The sequence below is a fragment of the Centroberyx gerrardi genome, chromosome 22 (assembly GCF_048128805.1).
Source record: "Centroberyx gerrardi isolate f3 chromosome 22, fCenGer3.hap1.cur.20231027, whole genome shotgun sequence".
Classification (NCBI taxonomy): Eukaryota; Metazoa; Chordata; class Actinopteri; order Beryciformes; family Berycidae; genus Centroberyx; species Centroberyx gerrardi.
The window spans coordinates 11,135,531-11,151,371 of NC_136018.1; the positions used below are offsets into that span (position 1 = coordinate 11,135,531).

Sequence of the window (15,841 nt, forward strand, 5' to 3'; positions counted from 1 at the left end):
GACAAAACATGTCTCGGTTTTCAAAATGACACACACACACGCGCATACATGTGCGCGCGCACACACACACACACACACACACAATTAACATGCAACAAATAAGACATACATTTTTTGGACTATTGATTGCCCTTAATTTGATGCAGCCAAAATATGTACAAAATGTACAACATTTTACAACTATTATTATTTGATTATAAACTAATGACCTAATGAAAAATTATTCCTCAATTTAACGTGGCACCATTTCAGATGGATTTGATTGATGATAATATAAAATTTTTGGATAATGCAGTTAAATTGATTGGAAATTAGAAGTCAAGTACCAAGCAGCTGCAGATACAATGAGCTCAGTATAGCTGTATAGTCTGGAAACACAAGTGTATATTTTATATTCTATATTCTATATTCTATATATATGTATATATATATATATACATATATATATATATATATATATATATATGTATATTTCTCTCTTGCTAGGTTTCTGTGTGTTAATTAAATGTGAAGGGCTTATATCCAAAATGTTATGTATGCATTTTGGAGAAAAAATATAACAGTATTTTCATTGTTCAATATTTTAAAAAACACAAATGAGTACATCCTTTAAAATGTTACTATTTTGTAAAGAGAAAGTTCAAAGCAGCCAACAATTTTAATACTACTGAATAGAGAAGTTTACTTTCATGCTAGTAATCATTATGATGGGGTAGGTGTCCTATATTTAAATGGTGGATAACTCATTTTGGACACTGTACTGTGTCCACTCTGCTGGGCTACTTACAGGCCTTTGGATGGGCAGGGGTGCCAGAGCCACTGGATGTGTGGAGCAGGAACTCCATGGGACGTGCAGTGCAGGGCTTGTCTGCTCCCCCGCGGGACAGTGCCAGGCTCCTGCAACGACACCGCCTTCTCCCCTATCTGAGGACCCACTGTCAGCCAACAAGCCCACACACACACACACACACACACACACACACACACACACACACACACACACACACACACACAGATATAAGAGCAAAGTTTAATCACCAAGAAGAGACGGACAGATGTAAAGGTGGTTGGTGACTGAAGAATTCAACCAGCGTTTCTCACCGTTGACCACAAGTGTGAGCGTGAGATTCTGGTAGAGTCCGTGTTGCTGGTTTCCTACCAGGATAGTGTACTTCCCAGCATCCTCCTCTGCTACATCCCGGATAATCAGGGAATTCCCGTCCACGTGGTATCGGGAGCACTGCTCTGCTGCCACCATGCCGTCCTTCAACCTGTCAGAAACACAGAGAGAGGGAATCCTTGAGCAAAGTTTTGGAAGACTCAAAGGAAAGTGAGAGGAATTTCAATGCCAGAATTTCAAGGACAAAGTCCAAATAATTCTCATAATAAGCCGAAGTCATATAAAGTAGCAAAATAATTCTTGGATATACAATGCCAATTTATTAGATCACTTAGATGATGAAATATGTATATCATTGCTTGAATGCCATGGTTAATTTGTATTTTGTAATAATCTGTTTTGCAACTCTCTATCGCTGACTAATAAAACACGATAGTTATTCAACCTATATCCAGTTCATGAAAGTTTTTTACATTTTCTTTTACAACACCCCCGTGCCTGGTAGGTCTTTCCCGGGAAAAATCCTTGCACAGAAAGTGGTGCATTTTATTTACCGTTTGCTTGAAATAAATAAATAAAAGTATATCAATAAAGCAGACAAACAGAAAATCCAAGGAAAAAGAAGTCAAGGTACTGGCTACACTGACTGACAGGTGATCTCTGGGAAGTGCAGTGCAGAAACACCGCAATGATCGCTTAGCACCAAAGATAGCACCAAAATGAAAAAAAAAAGAAACAAAAAGAAACATGCATCTCTCAGGTTAGTAGTCCAGTAGTCACAGTGGGTAGTCCACCTACCCTTTTGTATATTTTTTCTTGTTCTTTATTTAGACAGTAGGAAAGGGATGCAAAGGAGACACAGGAGAGAAAGTTGTGGCGGGATGGGGAACATGTGATTTCAGAGGCAGGGGACTGAACCCCTTGTCTCCCTCTGGGCACGGGGATCTTGGCTTGTCCCAAGATGTGAGCTCTTACCAGATGACTTCAGGGACGGGGAAGGCTCGGAGTTTGGGAGAGAGCCGGTAAGACTTCTGTCCTGCTTGTGCCTCCATCACAGATCCTTGTCTGGGCTTCAGGCGGATAAACGGACGGTCTAAGGGGGGGGGGAATACATATGTACACACACACACTTAAGATTGAGACAGTGAATGAAGAACTTACTCGATTGTGACATTTATCCACCGCCCTAGACAGTGATTCAGTGTGTGTGAGAGATAAGCCTTAAGAGGGTGTCATTGTGAACCTCATGCACGTATGATTAATCTGACCACAGTGATTTTCCGCGGTTGGAAAATGTGAATGTGTTGAAGGGAGAGTCTAGGAGGAGGACAACTAACCATAGACAGTAACAGTGGCTTTGGTTTCTCGTCTGATTTTTTCGCCGCTGGTGACGCGGCAGGTGTAGAGGCCTCGGTCTGAGCGCTGCAGCTTGGGGATCGTCAGAATGCTGTAGAACAGCATGTGGGTTCTGATGTTCAGGATCCGCTTACTGATGGAGCCGACGCCATTTTCCTGAAGGTGGAGAGGGAGCGAGAGAATTAGCAGAGAAGGTTGACCTATAGGTTGTCCCTGTTGTCCTGTATTGGAGCAGATAAACACTAATATTTGAATGTGTTAAGAGTAATAATCTTTGTGTCGATATCTGTATGTTTTTTTACAAAGGTAAATGCAAACATAACATGACAATGAGGTTGCAACACTGTATTTAGCTAATGGCTGTTGTAGGGGGGAAACCTTATATCTCCAAAATGTCCAGGTTTGTTTTCAGGTAGTAAGAAAAAAAGCTTTGTTGCTAGCTTGACCACAGTGCGTTTTTGAGTTTATCAAATTGGTTTTGAAAAGGTTTTGTAAATCCAAGGGTTGCAGAATTTTCTCAACCCATAGACAAGCATGTACTGTAATCCTTCAATTTACATTAAAACATAAAAAGTTACAGGTGGAGTTACAAGATTTTCAGCCGACAGCGATGTAATGTTAGCTTGTTGTCAAGAGCTGTCTTTTCAGCTGGTTGGTACATTTGTATATAAGGGGGTTAATTGCACTGCTCAGAGGCACTTCAGCAGTACTAGGTGGCCTGCTGCCACATTTCAGATTGCATAAAGACGTGTACTGTTCTCTACTGTTATCTCAGAAAGCAGACTGTACCGTGCTAATAAACCCCCTCTCAACCTCTGTCAAAGGTCATTTGCTGTCTAAACCTGCACATGGCTAGTTCATAGAAATTCTCCACGGACATTAACGTAGGTCTGACCTTTCCAGGGTAATCCCAGCTGATGTTGACTCTGGTGTTCAGCTCTCCAGTGGCAGTGCAGTTCAAGGCCAGTCTCTCTCCCTTCAGAGCCTGAACAGGCCCACTGCTGTTCAGATAAACCTCCATGATGTTACTCACTGCCACAGGGGAGAGAAATAAAGGAGGGAATTTGATTTAAAAAAAAAAAGTACAGAAAACATTAGTGTATCAAACATTTTTTTGCAGGATACAGGGAACAGGTTAGAATTTAAAAAGGCAAATGAAAGTATTGTAGAAGTTGACTTTTATGCATAAACCACTGAGACACACATACACATGTGATATGTATTGAATGTGACAACAGGTGTTTATGTACTGCAGCAGAGAGCACGCTGACCTTGTCTGTGTATAAAGTATATGTGTGACGAGTGTGCGACGCCGTCAGTGGTGGTCTGGCAGAAGAAGAGGCCGACGTAATAGTAGGTTGGACTGCGAATGGTGAAGCCTTGCTTGCTGTTCCAAATAATGTTCCTCTGGTCTGGGCTCAGGTCTTGGTCAGGGTACTGTGGGAGGAGGGAGGAGAAGACAACACTCATCAACCATTGATCATGTCAACCATGAACAGAACACACCCTCATGAACAAGTGGAAAAAATATTTCTAAGGAACACGAAATTGGTAGAGATAAGTTATCATTAGCAGAGTCACTGCTAAACAAAACCACCCATCATAAAGCAGAATCCAGGAGAGTAAGATAAGACAAGCGGCCCTAAACGACGCCAAAGGCATCCTCACAGTTAGTTTCAGAAGCCGGCTTCTTGACTACCTTGACATGGATGGATGCTTGTGTAACCCTGTTGTTTTCTTGGAGGCAGACTCAAGGAAATGTTTACTAGAGTTTCTGTGACACAGTGGAAGCCTCCCACCCTCTCTCAAGGGAACAGGTGGACCCCCCTCAACACACACACACACACACACACACACTTCCCCCCCACTCCTCCACCCCCAGTGTGAACTGGCTGATAGCCCCCCTCCCAGACTATGGCAGTGAGGTGACCCTTTCAGACGCCACTGAGCTCCTCCTCCTCCCTTCTCGATCTGGTAAAGTAGATGCTTCCCACCCCTCCCTCCTCCCGATCTCACTGAGGCGCTGCGTGAGTGCCCTCGGTGCCCCCTCTGCCCCCCTCACCCCCTCTTTCAAGCCTGGGAGCCAGTACATGGGGATATGGAGAGGAGGCGAAGATGGAGGCTGTGGTAGAGGTTGAGAAAGACCGGGAGGAGCAGAGGAGTCAGGATGTGAGAAACGTGACTCCAGTCCATCTCCTCACATCCTGTTACTACAGGATATAGACACTTTGACTGGAACCCCAGGTCAACCCCCCCTCCCTCCCCACTCCCGGACCTCCGGGACCTCCCGGTCACTTTCACGGCTAGAGCGAGAGAGGAGGGCCTCCTGGGTATTGTTCCCACTGAGAAGGGTCATATTAAAGATCCAGGCAAAGTGCAAAATCCTTCCAGGAAAAAAACACTCCAGAGTGTGTGACAGTTAGTGGATTCCTGGTTCAGGACAGGCCAGTGCGGGGGGTGAGAGTAGGGAGTGGGAGCTGGAGGAAGAGGAGGAGAAGTATTTTTGGAATAATTACCTTTAGAGAGGGGAACATTTGTGAGGAGGTGTGTGTATTTGTGTGTGTGTGCGTGTGTGTGTGTGTGTGTTGGTGTCCAGCCATGTCTGTCTCGGGGTCAGAATCACGGTACATCCTGATGGAGAACTAATAGGATATGACATGAAGGGTCTGATTTGTTCTAATGCTGTTTTTATCCTGAATCCTGAATCCTGAGTGTTTCAAGCTCCTGAGGATTTCAGGCAACACCTATTCATCACTCATTGATGGGATTGCCTAATCCTGTTTTATTCACCTGAGCCTACGTGTAACTGCTAATCTAATGCAGTTGTACCGCAACACAGCTTCCTACAAGCCATAGTGACGTATTATCCAGCGTATTAATGATCGGTGCCGCTTGGGTCTGCCAAAAAATTACAGTGATGATTAAAGAGCATGGACTGCTCTTTGATCTGGCGGGGCCAACAGTAGCTGCGCTGGTAGACATTGTGTTGCAGCCACCTCTGCTTCCTCCACCGGCATGCCAGCTGTTTAAAGCATCAGGGGGAAGTTGGCAGCCAGGACTCCAACTGGAGAGGAGGTAAGAGGGAGCGGGGGGTGTGTGTGGGTGGAGGGGGGTCGCTGGCTGGGGACCAAGGGGGCACTCCAGACCCCACGTCCTGTCTCCAGGGGTAAGAACAGTGCCAACAGGACGCCGTGGGCGCCGCTCGCTCGGAAAAAAAAAAAACGTAAAGAAAAGGGCATCTCTGACACACCGGTGAGTTCTTTTGAAGACATAAACAGACAGACCTTCACACACACACATTCACACACTCATTAACACACACACATCCAAATATACAGCCTCATTTACGGACAAATACACTGATAAAGCAACACACACATGCTTGCACTCACTCATGCATGCTTGCGCGCAACACACACACACACACACAGAGCACTGTTATGCTCTTCATTGCACTTAGTAACACTCTCCGCTCTCTTTCCTCACTCAGCACTCAAGCACCAACACTCACAAACATATCCGCACACACTTTCACACATATCCGCAGACTGACACAAACAAGCGGACACACACACACGCCACCGCAGAACGGCTGCCAAGATAAGAACAATGTGGTGAAAGATCTGGAGAGGGAGAAACGACGGGCCGGTGGACTGTGTGCATGTATGAGCCCTGATGGAAAAACTGGGACAGGCCGATGATGAACAGAGAGTGTGAGTGGTGTGATTGAGTAACGGAAAGAGAGGAGAAAGACATAGAGTGAACTGTGAGTGTGAGGAGATAGTAGATGAGAGCAGAAAGTGGCATTGCGTTCCTGTCGACTTCATGTGTGCATTAGGCCTGTCTAGATTCAGATTCAGATTCAGATTTATTATAAGTACATACAGTATGCACATACAAGGAATTTAGCTTGGTAAGTCGGTGCGGTGCAAATAGCAGACCGACAAAAACAAAACAATAACAGTAAAATGGCATCCAGTGCAATATACAGACACAAGCAATAGACAATAGGCAATAAGCATATATTCAAGCAGTACAATTAGTAGTTAAAATCAAGAATAGCACTAGAAAATATGAATGAGTATTTGTGAGTTCAAAAGACACACCAAATATGAATTAAAGGGGATCCAAATTGTTAGTATGCTTGATAAATCCCTCATATTTTCAGTTATTATTAGGCGTTTGCACTAACCTTAACCAGCGAGGCGGTGATGTTAGGGTGTGTGGCCCGGCAGGGGATGAGCAGCGGCTGCCTCTCCTTCATGTACAGCACATCTGGGCTCTTACCCCGCAATTCCACAAATGGCCGCTGGCTGTCTGAAACCCAAACACTGCGGTCAGGGACACATACAGTACGAATAATGTGCATGTAAAATAAAATGCATAATAAACACAGACGCCAACACACACGCACAATATCACATACACATCCAAAAAAGAGAATGTACACCCATGTGTCGTCTTTTAAATCACTTCTTAAAACTCACTTTTATATGAAGCCCTTCTCATAGTTTTATTGATTTATTCTTTTATCTACACCCTTTTAACTGTGTTTTAGCTTTGTTTTTATTGTTTTATTGGTTTAGCTTTTGTTTTCCTCTTTCATTTGATATATTGTGCTTTGCTTATCCCCTGTTGTGTTTTATTGTAATTGTTATTTTTCTTGTGTTTTGTTTTTTATGTAAGCACTTCCAAACGTTGTTTGGAAAAGTGCTACATAAATAAAGTTATTATTATTATGTGCCAAGTACGTTTAAATGCATGCACGTAAACAGACAAGAGGACAACCACATGCATGTGCACGTATACACACACACACACACACACACACACACACACACACACACACACACACAAGCATTACTGTCAACAATAAACAAAAATAAACATACAGACACTCCTAAACATACACTGGTTCCCCACACCCATTCACTGAATACCCATTCAGCAAATGACTGCCTGTAGTCAACAATAAACACACAGATTGTTTAGAGGCAATCAAACGGCCTTGCTGTGCTTTCTCCTCCCAGCTCGGCTACTGTAATATTTCTGTACCATTGAAAGGTGTGGGTGTTGCTCACTGTATTGTTTGTTACTGTAGGGTGTTATTCAAGGAAAGCAAATCTCTGAACATTCGAACAAAAGTACCCCAAGGACTAGCGGACTGAGGGCTTCCTTCTCCTGCTTTGATTCCATATAGAGGACTGGGGTGGGGGGTGGGGGGGGCGAAGGGCTGAGGAGGGCGAGAGCTGCAGGCCAAGTCTGAAGCTTAATGGACATGGCGACCCGAGCGATTGATGGCTCCCAAGGGTCCTGTTGGCCAAACAGTAGCCTGCCCTGTGACCCTGGCCTCCAGCCCAGCTCCGTGCCCGGCCCGGCCCAGCCCGTCCCGGACAGCGACACCCCCAGGACAGGGAGGAGGCGGCCGGGCAGACATCATGCCTCCTCTGCCCCTGGATACCACTGAGCCACTGGCCTTCATCCTATCCTCCCCAGCTCCACACACACACACACATGCACGCACACATGCACGCACACCACACACCTCCCTACCGCCACCTTGCAGAGAGACAGCGACATCCCCTCCTGCTCGGAGACCCAGCACACCCCCTCCCGCCCTCCCCTCCTCCCCCAGCACAGGATGCTTCAAGCAGGGCTGAGGAGAGCAGATAAGGCTGATGCCCTGGGAAACTCTGCCCAGGCCTGAGCCTTTCAGCAGCTGGGCTATTCCTGGCCTTGAGGTAGCACGTAAACGAAAGTAAAAAGGGTTTATATATAGACAAGAGGGAGGTAGACTAGGGCTGAGAAAAGAGGCAGGGGAGGAGGGGGTGAAACTGTGCCAGAGTCATCTAGAAGGATGTGTTGTTGGGACAAACAGTGTTTAGATATAATTGGCTCTCTGGCATTGGTCTGTATATAGCACCCACCACATCCTGTTTAACCTGGGGATATAAACAATGAGCATGGGGGTGGGGGGGGTGGGTGGGTGGGGGGTGCTACTCAATCAATTAGGAGAGAGCGGTGTAGAGGAGAGCAAGAAAAAAAAGAAAGAGAGGAAGAAATAGAGGGCAGCTCAAAAAGAAAGACCAGGCATGGGAACAAAACACAAGAGGACATCCCTGCTGCAATAATCAATTGATTGTTGCTGATCATTGATTGGCTGACAGCAGCGGTCTCGTCCCTCTAGCTTGAGCGTCTCACCTGTGACGTAGACGTAGACAGAGGCTTGCCTGCGGGGTCGGTGCCGGTACCGGCAGCGGAACAGGCCGGTGTGCTGGGCCAGGCTGCGGCTGAGCGTCAGGCGGCTGCAGTGCTGCTGGCCCGTCCTGCCGCAGCGAGACTCCTCCACTCTTACGCTCTCCGGGTCTCTGGTCACGCCCACTGGGAACGCCCACACCACTTCCCAGCGGCCCCTGGAAAGGTCAGCAGGTACAATGGGTTGAAGGTTTGCATGCGTTATTTGGATTGATGAAGATACATTTCACTTTCTTTCCTTGCCAATGCATCTTCGCACTGTGTTCCAGAGTTTAATGAATTTCACTGATTGGCCTAAAGGATATAATAGCTAAAGGTCAATTTTAACTCAAATGTGATATCTCTCAGACATATATCATCCCAGACACCACTGGTCTGATTTTGATGAAACTTGGAGGAATGAAGCATTTTGACACTGAGTTCTGGCATTTACTAAATCACACTGATTGGCCTGATGGGGACACTGTGATGAAAGGTCAGAATTTCAACATCTTAAATGCCATAATTGCTACACCGCTAGTCTGTTTCGACAAAATTTGTAGGCATGATTCATTTTGGCACTGTGCTCTGGCATTTGAATAATGACACTGATTGTCCTGATGAGGGCGCTGTATAATTAAAGGTCAAAAGTTAAAATCTCAGACACCACTGGCGCAATTTTGACAAAACTTGGAGGGATGACGCATTTTGGCACTATGACCCTGGTGTTACATTACACTGATTAGCCTGATGGAGGTGTTATAATTAAAGGGCAACATTTTTAAACTTTGAAAGGCCATAACTGCTGTACTACAAGTCAAGATTGAAATGAAACTCACTACGCAAATCCAGCTATCCTTACAAATCACACTGATTGGCCTAATGAAGGTGCTACAATTAAAGGTCAAAATTTTGATTTTGAGTGAAACTTGGAGGGATGATACATCTTGTTACTGATTGGCCCAGGGGATGCCTGCATCATTCATAGGGGACGACATGTTTAGTTGTTTCTGTTTAGTCTTTACATCTGGGAACCCACTGACAAATATTATGTTAGCATACTATCCTTTTTTATCCATCCCAAGGGCATGTTGCCAATTCAGTCAGAAGGATCTGGTCTATTGCTGTAGGCTATATTTTGGTTCATATACCAATACACCGGATCTGATAACTATCTGATAACTGTAACTATCACTAGTGCTATTTTGGGAGAGCACCAATGTCGAAAGCTTGCTCATTATGACTATATCTTTTACTTATCTATCTACTATCTATCCATCCATCCATCCATCCATCCATCCATCCATCCAAGACTCACCTGCAGTTGAGCAGTAGTGTCTGGTTGGCCTCCACGACCAGCTGCCGAGCTTCCACATCCAGAAGAGGGACGCTGTACTTCCGCTTCACTTTATCTGGAGAGTGGAAGGGAATACAGAGCGCAGGTGGAATGGCATTAAAAAGAGACTGGAGATGTGGACTGAATCATTTACAACTCATTTAACATCCGGTAGCCAAGATCAGTCCGCACATTCAACTGGACCACAACAGCCCAACATACCATCACTGATTAAGTTCTTTATGGCCTTGTAGAATTGAAAGATTTGTGAGTTGTCTAATAATAACGAGATGATACTTTATTGATCCCCCCTCCAGTGAGGTCAGAGGTCAAGGTCAGCTACAGAGCAGCACCCATGGAGCCTGTGAGGATTCAGCGTCTTGCTCAAGGACACTTCAGCAGGCTGTATACTTGCTGAAATGGGGACTTGAGTCCGGGGGCTTTGTTTGAAGGAAGGTTTCTTGTTATCTGTTGTTAAACTAATACAGTAATTGGATAGGTGTGTCTTTGCATGTTCAATTCATTCAAATCAGAGTAATTTGATTGGGATACTTCTGGCTAGTACAGACTGAATCTCTTTGAATGGATCCAGAGCCACATGTTAAGACCCAACTGGCACCAGAACGGATCTACATGTCAGTGAACCCCCTACCCCAAAATAATTCCATTTCTATAGGTTGTAAATGGAGAGTTTGGGTGTCACATGGTGTCTAAGGGAACATTTTCTTTGGGAAATCCTGCAAGACATAAACACTGTTACTACCAGTAAATACTTCAGACAGCTCCTGTAAGCATTGTCAAAATGTGATTCCCACTGACCCAAACAACATGGACAACATGAGAAACTGGACCAAACTCTTAGCTGACTGCAGAACCAGTGTGAGCAAGTCCCAGTTCCACAGAATTTGCCCCCGTCCAGGTCAGTTCATCAGTGACCCTCCTCACATCCCCCCTCTCAGGCCAGTAGGCCACTTGACAACTTGTGTGGAAATGCGTAAGCAGTGTCTCTCTTGTTTGTCAAATAAAGGCATTGCTCCACTCCATTGCTGAGGTTTATTAATGAGAGATAAAGACTGCTGTCCGTCCGCCCTTCCTTCCTCACAACCACAGCGGAAACATCATTCAGGGAAGTCCGTCCTTCAGTCCGGCTGCTCCTTATAGATTGTACACAAATGTAGCTCAATGCTCTTCAGGACATAACCATGTTACTGCTCTGTAAATAGTTCAATCATTCATATAGCTGTCAATGACTGAGTTTATCACAATAAGAACCTTTGTGTGTATTTAAGTGTGTAAGTCCATTATTACCATTCAATGTCAGCATCATTGTTCCCAGTGGATGTCCCATTGAGCAGATCTAGATTTACTCACACTGCTAGCGCTTCCTATACTATTTCCTTAGTTTTCACACAGTGTGAGTCACACACAGGCACACAGGCAGGCAGGCAGGCAGGCAGACACACACACACACACACACACACACACACACACACACACACACACACACACATACAGTAGTAAGTATGTGTGTGTGGAGTAAGGGAAGTCAAGAGCCTCTCCAGGCCCTGGGGGCTTTTCAACAAGCTGCAAAAGTGTCTACAAGCCCGATTTCCAGTTCCAATTTCCAGTTTACAATTTCCATTATTCAGTACAGCTGAAATTACAACTAAGAAAGTTCTACAGTTTCTCTTGAAGGCATGATTGTTTGAATCATCAGATCCAAATTACAGTGAAAATAGCACACAGGATGTGGAATAATCTTGGAATAGTCTTTTACGCCCCAGGGACAGGTTTCAGCAATGCCCTATAGACAAAATTATCTCCAGTGATTTTTTTTTTTTTTTTGAAGAAACAGGAGACTATAGACAAAATCATCTCCGATGATTTATTCGTTTTTTTTTTTTGGAAGAAACACTTGTAAAGACTATGTAGGCGTCATTGTGCAATGGAAAACATTCATTGTCATTCAAGAAAACATTGGATCAATATGCACCTCAAAGACTTTTCATAACTGAATTTATATCACTGCATCCAATGTTAAGAGCCAACAGATGATGGCCAGTTGCAACATTCTGAGGTAATTCATCTGCATTATTGAATTATCTCTATAGTCTGCTGTGATAAGGTAACGGCAGTGACAATTAGTAAATAATTAACAAATAAAACTGGTCACTGATTTGTAATTAAGGCAACATTTATGTATTATGTAATATTTAAGTATTTATGGATTTTCTTTGAAATACATCTTCTGAAATAAAATAGCATTTGCGATAAATGACGCTCATAAATTTGATGTAAAGATCTTAATTATGAGGCTACGCAGTCTCAACATCTTATAATTAACTATATAATATATAGTTATAGTTAGTTATAATAAATGTGTACAATATGTACATTTTCTTTCTCCTTTTTATTTTTCATTCATTTACAGTTGATTATTTATTTGTTACAGGGAAAGTTAAATCATCATAAATAATGTTTTCCAGAATTTATATAGTTTACTTTGTGTTATCAACAACAGATATATCATTTACTTCAAAGAAAACTAGGCTACTTTAAGAGTTTAATTCCAAAAAATGACACCTGCTCTTACAAAATGCTTGTTAGCACAAACTTAAAACAAATTATGGTAAATCAAACTAATTAAAGGATACTAGGTAAATGATGTTGGCTGAGAAAATGAAACATCTACAGAATGGATCCTCTATATGTAGAAATATGGAATGATGAACAGGAAATTATTTTGGCCATTATGGATGTACATAAAACGGACATAATAGGCTGTATAACGGACTCGGTATATTTTAGAATAGAGCTCTTCACTAGATAATATTTTACAATCAAACAACATTTATTTCAGCCTAATTAGGTACAAAATACTGAACAACGAACACCCAGGCGACTGTTTTAGCAATAAGCACTGATTAGCCCCAGTTCCTGCTCACTAGACATTTTCCTCGAGTCGGCCATGACCCCTCAGTCATTTATATCAGAACTTCTATTTGACAAACTCATCAGGTCCAGGAAACAACGCCCTGTGTGTGTCAATTCAACCGGGGCCAAGCGCGCACAGAGCGGCTGCCAAGCCAGGTCGCAGAGGTCCGAATTATCCAAACAAGTGTCCCGCAGGAGAGCGCTTATCTCCCTCACAAGACTCAGAGCTAATAGAGGTTTACAAGTTGAACAGCCCATGCCACACGACCACACAGACGTCTTGAATGGCACATAATGAGCAGCCGCAATGGAGGCTCAGTGCCATAGAGGCCAACTTCTGGGTTTTTTTCTCCAAAGAAACGATTGTGAATCTACTGCTTATAGGTGTTGGAAAATGTTCTCTTGTGACCAATAGTCCCCTCCACCTTTTAAAGGAGCCAACACATAGATCCTGAATTTGGTGTTTATCAGGGGCCGTGCGTAATGAGGCCATCTGAACAGGTTGGAACAGTTTAATGAAGGCTCTTTCTTAGAGTGATCTATTTCGGTTGCAACTTTAAAACGAAGTCACAGTGCTGGTCTATATATCAACTACAGGACTTAACTATTAACTATGTGAACACCAGCTCAAATGGTTACCGCAGGTGTCCATCACACCTTGCGGTGCATTGCATCAGACAAAAATGTGAAGTATTACTCACCTTTTGCAAACACACCATACGGCAATCCACATAGTATACAGATTAAAACAAAATGCAAACGCATGATGCCAGACGACTCCGATGCACCGAGAGGGTTTTGTGAAGGAAGTTTTCAGTTTTAATCCTGATGTTTCTTTTTTTTTTCCAGAGTGGACACTACAGCCGCCTCACTACAGCGCGCTTCACTGTGGCGCTCAGCACTGATGACCAGTGAATGGAGGTGGTTGGTTTCCTGAGGATAGCTGCGGGAGATCACGCAACAGGACACCACGCTTGAACTCCAGTGCAACTTTTTCCCATCGTTTTGGATAGCGGCACAGATTTTATACTGTTCCCACAGCCGCCGGATAACGGGCTTCCGTGACGTCCATTGACACACCCAAGGCGCGTAACAGCAGTTCCCCCCTGCTTATTGTCACACAGTCGGCCACTAAAGGGTTGATAAAACTGTATTTGAGAGTCAAAAAGCCCTTGCTTGAGCCACAATGAACAAATTATAACACACTCAGGAGGAGGAGGCTCGAATTACGCACTATTGAATAGCCATCATGGAGTGGATTGCGCGCAGGGCAGCACTGTGCGTAAATCTTGCGCGCTCTGGATTGTTTGACGAGATAAGCAGCACGTAGGCACTGGGATAAACTGGGGTGGCGTGATCAGGACATAACATTTGCATTGCATCAGCATTAATAAAACACCCAAAGCTTCCATGATTGAGGCATGAGGCAACAACCATCTACTCAGAGCAGAAAACATATGATATCTCCGCATTAAGTCAGATAACTCTCCCTTGCGTCTAATAATCAGTAGAATAGAAATATCAAACACATGGTTTCCACTAATAGCCTACTACCACAATAATACCACTAATATACTCTACTTGACACCTTGTGGGTTTTGGCTAACCTAATAAATACCAATGTCAGACATACTGTAGCATTTTGTAACAGTGTGGTAATGCTAATTCAAATGCCTGATGCAATCTCTAAGTGTATAGATGGTCAAGGACCTACAGGGACTCCAGTCTACAAGGGACCCATACTCTTCATGGCCAATAGCGCCACCTAGAAAGGGAGCAATATAGAGAATTCAGTTGCAAGGTGCTTTGAACTTCCCAGACCAATCTGTAAGTCATGAAAAAGGGTAGAACCCCAATTCCACTAAATCATAATGAATGTCAGAAAAATATAAATAAAAAATATACAAAGAAACACTCAAAAGGCCTAAAATACAGAACAATGGCACAAGGATCTGGTAGAGAAACACATACAGTATATAACACAACACTAGGACCTGCTGCCACTGTTAATGGTGTCTTTAATGTGAATGCAAATCATTTGATACTCTTAAACAATGATAGACAAACTCTCGTCTTTTTAAATCTTTTGGATGGAAGGTGTACATCGCTCCCTCAGGACATAAAAGAGGTGATACTGCTGATTGGCCACTGGGCGGCAATGTCAGTTGGTAGATGAGATGGGGGAGGAGGGGGGGGACTCGGCTTAAATCAGATGGATGGAGGCTCTTTCAACTCATATTCAACTCCTAAGTAGATTGTATGATTCACCTCCAACCTGACCTGTCACTGTGTGAAAAAGACCATCGTAAGATTCTTGATTACCTGATTTGCTTTTCTAAATACAGCCTTCAACCAGCGTTATTTAAGGTTTTAAGGAGGGTCACGTTAGGTTTCCATAGAGCACAGAGAGCAAAGGGGACACCATAAAGATAAATAAAAAATATCATAGTAAATCTGAAATGCAAAATTATGATATTATCATCCCCTATCTGGGGATTACTCACTCCGCTACAATTACAGAATATATTTCATGTAATGCTATGACTCAAATAAACTCATGATATACAAATGCACATACATACACATACAGTACAATAACAACTCATAGACACATACAGTGAGTCATGAACACACATATACAGTACAGACGAATGTAGATGAGGGCAAAAAAAAAAATACGGCTACATACTTGTAGGGAGAGAACTCTTTCCACATGCAGTAAAAGGATTGAACAGATTTCTTTTGTCTGTGTGCAACACATGGCATGGACACGATCCCCGCAGTGAACAATACAGCTGGGAAAGGCAGGAAAAGAGCGAGAGAGGAAGCAAGAGAGGGAGAGTAGATGCACTGTTGAAAAT

General features: G+C 43.6%; 1 protein-coding gene across 2 annotated transcripts in view; it reads right to left on the reverse strand.

Moving 5' to 3' along the window:
- The window catches only part of flt1 (fms related receptor tyrosine kinase 1), a 38,165-nt gene extending 24,072 nt beyond the window's left edge, over positions 1-14,093 (reverse strand). For both annotated transcript variants that reach the window (XM_078291403.1, XM_078291402.1), the window contains exons 1-10: positions 13,682-14,093; positions 10,029-10,122; positions 8,678-8,889; positions 6,669-6,793; positions 3,748-3,913; positions 3,372-3,508; positions 2,458-2,632; positions 2,096-2,213; positions 1,102-1,271; positions 788-935 (exon numbers count right to left, since the gene is read on the reverse strand). In XM_078291403.1, the coding sequence (XP_078147529.1) occupies positions 788-935; positions 1,102-1,271; positions 2,096-2,213; positions 2,458-2,632; positions 3,372-3,508; positions 3,748-3,913; positions 6,669-6,793; positions 8,678-8,889; positions 10,029-10,122; positions 13,682-13,745 (1,409 nt within the window). In that variant the 5' untranslated portion in view covers positions 13,746-14,093. The remainder of the gene's footprint in view (positions 1-787; positions 936-1,101; positions 1,272-2,095; positions 2,214-2,457; positions 2,633-3,371; positions 3,509-3,747; positions 3,914-6,668; positions 6,794-8,677; positions 8,890-10,028; positions 10,123-13,681) is intronic.
- Between the last annotated feature and the right edge of the window lie 1,748 nt (positions 14,094-15,841).